At 44.9% G+C, this 10,761-nt stretch overlaps 1 protein-coding gene across 1 annotated transcript in view; it reads right to left on the bottom strand.

Annotated features, from left to right (window-relative positions):
* Window positions 1-726: 726 nt before the first annotated feature.
* The window catches only part of Mrpl45 (mitochondrial ribosomal protein L45), a 14,577-nt gene continuing 4,542 nt past the window's right edge, over window positions 727-10,761 (bottom strand). Inside the window, exons 2-7 of the mRNA XM_029546137.1 lie at window positions 8,839-8,956; window positions 7,844-7,942; window positions 4,604-4,652; window positions 2,114-2,263; window positions 1,121-1,294; window positions 727-917 (exon numbers count right to left, since the gene is read on the bottom strand). Coding sequence (XP_029401997.1) covers window positions 831-917; window positions 1,121-1,294; window positions 2,114-2,263; window positions 4,604-4,652; window positions 7,844-7,942; window positions 8,839-8,956 — 677 coding nt within the window. The 3' untranslated portion in view covers window positions 727-830. The remainder of the gene's footprint in view (window positions 918-1,120; window positions 1,295-2,113; window positions 2,264-4,603; window positions 4,653-7,843; window positions 7,943-8,838; window positions 8,957-10,761) is intronic.

Here is a 10,761-nt window from a genome sequence, read left to right as displayed (position 1 = left end):
CCAGACTGACTTTTACACGGTGTGTAGCCAAGGACGACATCTAGCTCATGTGCCACCACGCCCGGCCAGACTGACTTTTACACGGTGTGTAGCCAAGGACGACATCTTAGATCCCAATCCTCCTCTCCCCCCAACTTCCCAGATGACAGGACTGCAGCAGGGTGCCCTAGTTTGTAGACACTCCAAAGTCTTCCCATCTAAAGTTTCTGGAAGTTGCATCATTCATAACTGCTTTCTCATGCCTGATGTCACGGAACCGCTCCATCCCAGTCTGAACCAGGGAAAATGTACAGGACACACAGTTTATTCAACTCTTTGACAGTATTTTATTCCAAATGCTGACCTGGCCTATATTAGAAAAAAGAAAGCTGTTGGTCTGATGCCACAGCTCTCTGCTGCCGGGAAAAGCCCAGCATTGTGTTTGCTCTCTCTCTCTCTCCTGTTGCTTCTCATTTCAACTCAGAAGCTGAACATAGCTGTAAACAGAAGATGCTCCAAGGCGGGACACCCAGCCACCACCCGGCCACACAATCAGCCATGACTGTGAGGGGCTTGGGGGGCTGCTGACCCAGGCAGCTAGGGAGCCTTCGGGGTAGAGGTGACTTTGCAGCCCACCCAAGCACCTCTCAGGAGTCTTTTTTTCTTTTTTCTTCTCTTTTCTTCTTTTCTTTTTTTCTGAGACAGGGTTCTCTGTGCAGCTCTGGTTGTCCTGCAACTTGCTCTGTAGACCAGGCTGGCCTTGAATTCACAGAAATCCACCTGCCTCTGCCTTCGCTGGGGTTAAAGGTGTTCACCACCACTGCTAGGCTCCTTGGGAGTCAATCACACCATCAGGCTAACTGAGGCTTCTGGGCCTCCCCCTGTGTCTCTTCGTACTCCTCCCAGGGTTTCAGCTGAGGACCAGGAATCATCAAGGTCTGAAAAGAACAGGAGGAACTCAAGTTACCTACCAAGCTCGCCTAGAACATCCTCCCCCCTCACCAGCATCCAGGGAAAGTTCCCCTTCCCTAGAGCTGCATCACTCCATCTTGCCACTAGGTGGAGCCCAAGAAGAGCGTTTGAGTATGACAAGGCTATCTACATACAGCTTCACATTTGCTCTTACAGCATGCAACCTTACCTTGAGGATAGGCTGCTTAGGGGGTGCCCACGGGGGCACAATCTTGGCATGCATTCTCCAGCTCCCATACGGGTTCATCAAGTGCCTTTCAAACACCACATACTCCAGGACATCCTTGGGCATATCTTCCTGTCCATACATCAATCTGCCAAACCGATCATAAATGGCCAAAGTCTGCAATGATGAAATAAAATCTGACCTGTCAGAGGATTTTGTCTTATTTTATTTTGTCATACAATTGTTTTTGAAACAATCTTAACAAAAAATTTTAAATTAAATAAAAATAAAATTATTTAGAACTAAAAAGTTGCTGACATATTGTTCCTCAAGGTGCCCTGAGATCATTTAAGACTTAGCCTGCAATCCTACTGTGCCCCAGCCTGCTTGAGTTTCACTAGCCTTTAAGAGAACAATATAATTCATGCCCTGGACCTCCCAGGCAATCTGCTTTTACAGCCTAGTTACACATAGTTATGTACCCTTGCATGCCCCTGACCCAGAATACTGTATACAGGTATGCTGTGCTAATGATTTACTGAATGCAACCGTATACAACAAATATCCCCCAGATATGCTAGAAGGAGCCTTGATAACATGGCTGCACTCCCATTTACTTTTCTGAGTGCTTCAGGGTCAGTTGGGGTCAGCAAAGTTCGTGCCCTTGTAAAACTCTGTTAAAGATTTTGCTCAAGACTCCAACATCTCCTTTCTATGCTGTTTTCTGTGCTATTCAATAAATAGAGTAAAGTCCTTTGTCAGGGATAGACAGGGTGGCAGTCAGACATCAGATGGCATACAGGCAGGCACACATTCACAAGACAAGACGACAGACAAGCACAGCATACACAAAGGCAGGACGCTCTTGATCCCACTAACCATATGGAAGCCCGAGACCTTACTGCTTAGATCTGACCGATGCTTTCTAGCATCCCCGAGGCTGTCTACTGTACTTAACACGGAGTAAAGAAAGGCTGGAGAGAACAGAGACCCCACCTGCCGAGTGTGCAGGCGCACGGTGACCTGGCCATACATGTTGCTCTGGTTCACCAGGCCTGAGCAACGGACATGAACCACTTGGGCCGGCTCTAGGGATTCCACAAAGCTCCAGCGCACAGTCTTGTACTTGAGGTCCCAGACCATGTCCTGAGGGAGAAGAGAAGAGTTCACTGGGGTCACCTCCTGTGAGGCACTGCCCAGCCTATGTCTGCAATGCTGCAACCAACAGGAAGTGCCTCCAATCTTCCTCCCCATTTTAGGGGTGGGAATGGAGCGGAGACAAGGTCTCAGTCTGTAACCAGTAGTACCACTGATTCAGTCACTAGAATTATAGATAAAAGCAACTAGGCCCAGCTCTCTGCCCAAGTTTCTACGAATTTATTTTTAATTTTCTATTTTACGTTTTTATGCACATAGATGTTTTGCTTGCAATAGATGTCTGTGTATCAAGTGCAAGCCTGGTGTTCATGGAAGTCAGAAGAGGGTTTTAGAGGCCCTGGAACTGGAATTGCAGGCAGCTGTGAGCTGCCAAGTGGGTGCTGGGAAATTAATCTGCATCCTTTGAAAGAAAAGTTAGTGCTTTTAACTACTGAGACATCTCTCAAACTACTCACTGTTTTTAACCTTTCTAATTTGTTAAAACTTGTGTGTGTGTGTGTGTGTGTGTGTGTGTGTGTGTGTGTGTGTGCTGAGTGTATGCTACATGTATCTAGGTTCCCACCAACACTATGGTCCCCTGGGACCTACAGGGCATTGTGAGCCGCCTGACATAGATGCTGGGACCTGAACTCCAGTCACCGGGAAAGGCAGCAAGTGCTTAATCTCTCAGACATCTCTAGCCCATGTCCCCAAGGTCTGATGGAGCTACTGGGCACGCCTGCCTCTCAGCTCCATTCTTACTAAAGCACTACTGATGATCCACCCACCTCCAGGAGGGCCACTAGGCACTGCTCTACATGGCACTGAAACCTCTCCACAGGACCGGCTACTCCACGCACCACTTCCTCCTACACAACCTGCTAATCACTCATGTACTTCCACTGGCAGTACACATGGCTTCTCTCTCATTTTCATTTTATCCCTCACATGTCAGCAGTGAAAGGGAGTGGTTTCCAGAGCTGCCAGAGCTACAGCACATCGTTTCTGAGAGTGAAGTTCTTATTCTAGAACTGAACTATAGGGCCTCCAATCCTCGGGGCTCCTACCAAGCACCCCTGTCACTATGTGATATACGCCTTGTGCATTTTGGCTAAAACCTTTCCTCCAGGGTAGACGTATGAAGCGAGGTCTCTCAGAGCTGACGCCCAACCTGAGGACTTGCACCCCGTGGCTCATTACTGCCCACTGAGGGCTTCTCTTCCTCACTTCCCACCGCCTTCATCAGAATCTGTGCCAAATCATTATGATTCAACTAAACATAAAGGACTTCACTTGGAAAGACAGTTCAGCAGTTAACAGCAGTGGCTCTTCTAGAGGACCCGGGTTTAACTCCAGCAGTTCATGGCAGCTCACCACTGTCTGAAGCTCCTGGTCCAGGGAATCTGACAACCTCCCATGACACAGATGCAGGCAAAACACCAATGCACATCAAAAATAGACAGATGGATAGATCAATAAATAAGTAAGTAAATAAGGCTGGAGAGATGGCTCAGCAGTTAAGAGCACTGGCTGTTCTTCCAGAGGTTCTGAGTTCAATTCCCAGCAACCACATGGTGGCTCACAAACATCTGAAATGGGATCTGATGCCCTCTTCTGCTATGTGTGAAGATAGTGACAGTGTACTCACATAAAATAAATAAATCTTTTTTATTAATTGATTAATTAAAGAGAAAAGGATATTTAAAAAAATGGGGCCGGGCATGGTGGCGCATGCCTTTAATCCCAGCACTTGGGAGGCAGAGGCAGGCAGATTTCTGAGTTCGAGGCCAGCCTGGTCTACAAAGTGAGTTCCAGGTCAGCCAGGGCTATACAGAGAAACCCTGTCTCGAAAATCCAAAAAAAAATAAATAAATAAATAAAATAAAATAAAAAAATGGGGGAAGGAAGAAAGAAAATAAGACTTCCCTTCCAAAGCCAGGGAAATGGCATATAAATGTAATCCTAGTACCAGGGAGGTTGAGGCAGGAGGACTATGAATTGGTCATGGCGAGACCCGACCCGACCGTCATCCCCCCACAACCCCCCCCCCAAAAAAAAGAGAAAAAGAAAGGAAAAACAGCAACAAGGGCTGGAGAGGTGGCTCAGCGGTTAAGAGTACTGACTGCTCTTCCAGGGGTCCTGAGTTCAAATCCCAGCAACCACATGGTGGCTCACAACCATCTGTAATGAGATCTGATGCCCTCTTCTGGTGTGTCTGAAGACAACTACAGTGTACTCATGTATAATTAAGTAAATCTTTAACAAAAAACAGCAACAAAAGGAAGCCCAGCAGTGGTGTCTAGAATTCACCTGTTCAGCCATTCCACCTTTCTAAGAATGAAAACCTACCGGAAAACAGTGCTCCGTTACCAAGGTATGAAGCCGGTCATGGTCTGAGCTAGAAAAGAGAGAGAGAGAGAGAGATTTATCATTGATTCTTACCTTTATGATCCCTTCTGTGAAACCTGAAAATGGGCTGAAAAGAAGGCTCGGTGAGTAAAGGAGCCTGCCACCAAGCCTGCAGGCGGGGTCAGTCCCCAGACTGACCCTTCAGGGGCTGCCTGCCACCAAGCCTGCAGGCGGGGTCAGTCCCCAGACTGACCCTTCAGGGGCTGCCTGCCACCAAGCCTGCAGGCGGGGTCAGTCCCCAGAACCACAGGAAAAGCACGGACCCTCCAGGGACTGGGGAGATGGCTCCCAGTTAAAAGCACTGTCTGCTCTTCCAGAGGACCTGGGTTTGAATCCCAGCACCTACTTGGTGGCTCACAACCATCTGTTGTAGGGTGCCCTCTTCTGGACTCCGAAGACAATGCATGCAAATGGTATACAGCAATACTTACAAGCAAAACACTCATACCTAAGATATGCATAAGCCGGGCGATGGTGGCGCACACCTTTAATCCCAGCACTTGGGAGGCAGAGGCAGGTGGATTTCTGAGTTCGAGGCCGGCCTGGTCTACAAAGTGAGTTAATAAATGTCTCGAAAAACGAAAAATAAATAAATAAATAAGCCGGGCGTGGTGGCGCACGCCTTTATTCCCAGCACTCGGAAGGCAGAGGCAGGCGGATTTCTGCGTTCTAGGCCAGCCTGGTCTACAAAGTGAGTTCCAGGACAGCCAGGGCTATACAGAGAAACCCTGTCTCGAAAATAAATAAATAAATAAATAAATGTTTTAAAAAAAAGGAAATAGAGAAACAGTTCATTTATTCAAACATTTTCTATATATATAAACCATATAATATATTAATTTGTGAATTATCACAAAACTTTAACATTTAATAGCAATTAATGCTTTATATTTCTGGAGCAAGAAGAAATTTCTCTGAAATCACATCTTTTTGCTTGTTTGTTTTTCAAGACAAGGTTTCTCTGTGTATCCCTAACTGTCCTAGAAATTATTCTGTAGACTAGGTTGGCCTCAAACTTAGAGATCTGCCTGCCTCTGCTGGGATTAAGAGCATGTGCCACCACCACCTAGCCAAAGACCACATCTTTTAGGTGGGCAAGGATATCCACTAAGACTTGGAGCTGATTCTTGCTCTGCCCTGGTAGAGGGAACAAGGTCCAACATTCTACAAGAATTAAAAGTTCCTTATCGGGCGGGAGAGATGGCTCAGTGGTTAAGAGCACTGATTGCTCTTCCAGAGGTCCTGAGTTCAATTCCCAGCAACCACATGGTGGCTCACAACCATCTGTAATGAGATCCAATGCACTCTTCTAGTGTGTGTCTAAAGACAGATGCAGTGTACTCATATAAATAAGTAAGTTTAAAAAAAAAAAGTTCCTTATCAAGCCAGGCAGTGGTCGCACACTCCTGTAATCCCAGCACTTGGGAGGCAGAGGAAGGTGGATTTCTGAGTTTGAGGACAGCCTGGTTTACAGAGTGAGTTCCAGGACAGCCAGGGGTACACAGAGAAACCCTGTCTCGAAAAACCAAAAAAAAAAAAAAAAAAAAGTTCCTTATCTCCGCATCAGTGCCAATGACCAGCCTCATACACTGTCAGCTTTGGACTGGTGAAGCACGGCCATGGGTCTTTTCGGACCTCTTCTCCCTATCTTTGGGCTCCTGAAGTGCAGGATGCTGGACTTAGATGCTACGTTTCCCCAGAGTCCTGCATCACCAAGGAAGGACTGTGTGCTGGCTGGCTTTGTGTCAACTTGACACAGCTGGAGTTATCACAGAGAAAGGAGCTTCAGTTGGGGAAATGACTCCACGAGATCCAGCTGTAAGGCATTTTCTCAATTAGTGACCCAAGGTGGACGTCCCCTTGTGGGTGTGACCATCTCTGGGCTGGTATCTTAGTTTTATAAGAGAGCAAGCTGAGCAAGCCAGTAAGGAACATCCCTCCATAGCCTCTGCATCAGCTCCAACTTGAGTTCCAGTCCAGACTTCCTTGGTGATGAACAACAGTATGGAAGTGTAAGCTGAAAAACCCCTTTTCTCCCCAACCTGCTTCTTGGTCATGATGTTTGTGCAGGACTAGAAACCCTGACTAAGATGGACTGGAAACCCAGCCCACCAGGACACAGATGAAGGTCTTTCTCTGCTCAGATCTCAGTGTGAAATGAAAATGAAGACTGAAGAGAGGAAAGAAAGGAGACAGCCTCCTCCCCTGGGCAGGGACTGTCACAGATGAGAGTGCACAGCGACCACGGCAGTCCTCTGGGCATGATGGGACCACCATGCCCACGACCTCACAGCAGCTGGGACTGCAGCCTAAAATCCAGCCAGTCACCATTCTGAAATGGCTTAGGGAGGAGCTAGAGATAGTTAATGGATTCCAGGGAGAGGCTGAGCCTCCTTTAAAGTAGGTCAACTAAGCTGCAGCGCCCAGCTCTAGACTCATGCACATACATGAGCCGTACAAGCTGAACTTGGCGGGTTATCCAGAAATAGGGTGTGGATCTGAGAGGAGCTAGAAAGACCAGTGGGGGATGAACATGGCCCAATCCTCAAAGCATTAATAAAAACTTTTTTTAAAAAAAAGGAAAATCGGGGCTGGAGAGATTGCTCTGAGGGTAAGAGCACTGACTGTTCTTCCAGAGGTCCTGAGTTCAATTCCCAGCAACCACATCGTGGCTCACAACCATCTGTAATGGGATCTGATGCGCTCTTCTGGTGTGTCTGAAGACAGCAACAGTGTACTCATATACATAAAATAACTCTTTTAAAACATATATTTGAAACTGTAAAAAAAAAAAAAAAAGTTGAAGGAAAGGTTGGGCTGCATCCTGAGCTGCTCCTCCTCCTGAAAGTAAAAGCCAGCCCCTCGCAGGGGGGTACACCTGTAGTCCTAGCAGGGGGGAGGGCAGAGGCAGGTGAACATTGTGAGTTCCAGGCCAGCCTGGTCTACAAAGAGTACAGGACAGCCAGGTCTACACAGAAAAACCCTGTTACAAACAACAACAATGACAACAACAAAGACTACAGGAAAAGCAGGGAGAAAAGAAACACCATCTTCAGACACTGCTTCTCACTTAGAAGTTTCTAGATTCCTTACCTGAAGAAAAAGGGGGAGGGGAGCGTGCCTAGAACAGCCTCGGGAGAGACTGAGCACACATAAGATGGGGCTGGGGCGGCCACTTACTTGTTTAGACAAAGGTGAGCTTCAATGAAAATATCCTTAGCTTTTTCAGGGAAGTCTTTCGTTTTAAAATTAGCATCAAATTCTTTTATTTTTCGAATTCTGTAAAATTAAAGCAAGAAAACCATCCTAAAGATGATGTCACAGCAGATAAAGATGTGTACCACCAATCTACACAACCTGAATTCAATCTTAGGAACTCCCATGGTAGAAGGGAAAGACTGACGCCCACATGCTGTCCTGACCTCCACATTTGTTCTGTGGGAGGAGCTAGCGAGCACACACACACACACACACACACACACACACACACACACACACACACAAACTGCAATAAAGTTATGACATCTTCAGATAATCTCCATAACTCACAATTCACATTAATCCCCCATGTCCATCTTCCCATTTAATGATTACTGTCTGAATGGGTCTAGACTATAAATTAAACTCTCTGTCACATCAAATGTAAAGAAAGAACAAGCAGGCCAGGGTATGGTGGTGCCTTGAAGAGGGGAGGCAGCAGGGCTTCGGGAACTCAAGCCTTTGATCTCAGGAGGCAGAGGCAGGCAGATCTCTATGAATGCAAAGCTATACTGGTTTACATAGTGAGTTCCAGGCCAGCCAAGGCTACTCAGAGAAACCCTGTCTCAAAAAAAAAAAAAAAAAAGAAGAAGAAGAAGAAGCTGAGAAAAAAGGGTCCGGTGAGATGGCTCAATGGTTAAGAGCATTTGCTACTCTGGCAAAGGTCTGGGTTTGGTTCCCAGTATCAATATATGACAGCTCAAAGCCACTTCTAACTCCAGCTTTAAGAGATCAAATGCCTACTTTTGGTCTCCACAGGCACTGCACACATGTGATATACTTACATGAAGGTAAAACACATAAAAATGGAGAGAGAGGAAAATCAATATGATATATCATATAACACAATAAGAATTAAATATCGCCATGTTCTTCTCAGCCCAGAATACTGAAGCCTAATTGTCTGGGACACCTACGCCAGCTGTGATGCCACATTCTTTCTCAACCGCTCAGTTCTCTGCGTCAGTCCTTCCTTTGAAAGAGATGACATTCGAGCATCACCCTCTGGTGGAACATAGGGATCAAATATACCAGCTGTGAGGAGAGAAGAAAATTAAGAAACCATTGAAAGAATGAGACATCATCATCTTGTGGTCATACAAAGTGGACTAATCAAATAGACTTGCACATAGAGGAAACTTTGTTACATTTGTGCAAGTACCAGGAACTAAGTGTTGCACTATTGGGACATCTTTTGTTATGTTGAGGAAAAAAAGGAAGAAAAAAACAAGAAGGGGGATGGAGAGATGGCTCAGTGGTTAGGAGCACTGACTGCTCTTCCAGGGGTCCTGAGTTCAATTCCCAGTAACCACATGGTGACTCACAACCATCTGTAATGGGATCTGATGCTCTCTCCTGGTGTCCAAAGACAGCTACAGTGTACTCATATATAAAATAAATAAATAAATCTTTAAAAAACAAAAAAAAAAACAAAAAAACAAAAAAAAAAAAACAAGAAGAAAAGAAAGTGTACTTTAACCACCCCTAGAGTCTGTTTCTACTTCTACAAACTAGAGAAATTTCATTCTTTCTAGAAGTGTAAAAACAAGATCAAAAGATGACTTCATGGGGCTGTTGAGATGGCTCAGCTGGTAAGAGCACTAACTGCTCTTCTTTTTTTTTTTTTTACTGACTGCTTTTCTAAAGGTCCTGAGTTCATATTCCAGCAACCACATGGTGGCTCACAACCACCCATAATAAGATCTGATGCCTTCTTTTGGTTTGTCTACAGACAGCAACATTGTGCTTATTTATTTATTTATTTTTATTTTCAATTGAAGATTATATTATCTTATACTCAATGTTCCCAAAATTTGACTAGAAAAATTGTAGAAATTATCCATAATTTCAGCAAAGTGTTATGATACATAATTGACATACAACATTTACCAGTCTTTTTTTAAAAAGATTTATTCATTTATCTATTTATTTACCCATTTATTTATTTATTTATTTATTTTATGTGTATGAGTACACTGTAGCTGTACAGATGGTTGTGAGCCTTCATGTGGTTGTTGGGTATTGACTTTAGGACCTCTGCTCACTCCAGTCAGCCCCACTCGTTCCTGTCAACTCCGATCGCTCAGTCCCTGCTCACTCTGGCCCAAAGACTTATTTATTATTATACATAAGTACACTGTAGCTGACTTCAGACACTCCAGAAGAGGGTGTCAGATCTCATTAAGGGTAGTTGTGAGCCACCATGTGGTTGCTGGAATATGAACTCAAAACCTTTGGAAGAGCAGTCAGTGCTCTTACCCACTGAGCCATCTTGCCAGCCCAAATTTTTTTTTTTTCTGGTTTTTGAGACAGGGTTTCTCTGAGTAGCTCTGGCTGTCCTGGAACTCACTCTGTAGACCAGGCTGGCCTCGAACTCAGAAATCCGCCTGCCTCTGACTCCCAAGTGCTGGGATTAAAGGCGTGCGCCACCATGCCCGGCTCAAAATTTACCAGTCTTAATACATATGAGTAACAAGCATGCTGAGAAAGAGATCATGGACACGCTCCTCTTCCCAGTTTCTCAAATAAAATAAAATATTTATGATATACACAACAAAAGAGGTTAAAAAAACCTACAATGAAAACTTTAAATGTGTAAAGAAAGAAATTTAAAAAAAACATACTAGAATTTGAAGACCTCCCAAGCATATAGCTTGGTAGAATTAACATTGTGAAAAAAGACCTTCCTACCAAATCAATTTACCGATTCAATGAAATCACAATCAACATCCTCATCTCACTCCTCACATAAATAGAAAGAAAATCCTCAAATTGATATAGAACAACAAAAGACCCAGAGTAACCAGCTAGTCCTAGATAAGTGTTTGTTTCTATGCATT

Source organism: Mus pahari, chromosome 14 (genome assembly GCF_900095145.1).
Source record: "Mus pahari chromosome 14, PAHARI_EIJ_v1.1, whole genome shotgun sequence".
NCBI classification, from domain to species: domain Eukaryota; kingdom Metazoa; phylum Chordata; class Mammalia; order Rodentia; family Muridae; genus Mus; species Mus pahari.
Note: the sequence above shows the minus strand (reverse complement) of the source record. Positions and strands in the feature narration are given on the sequence as shown.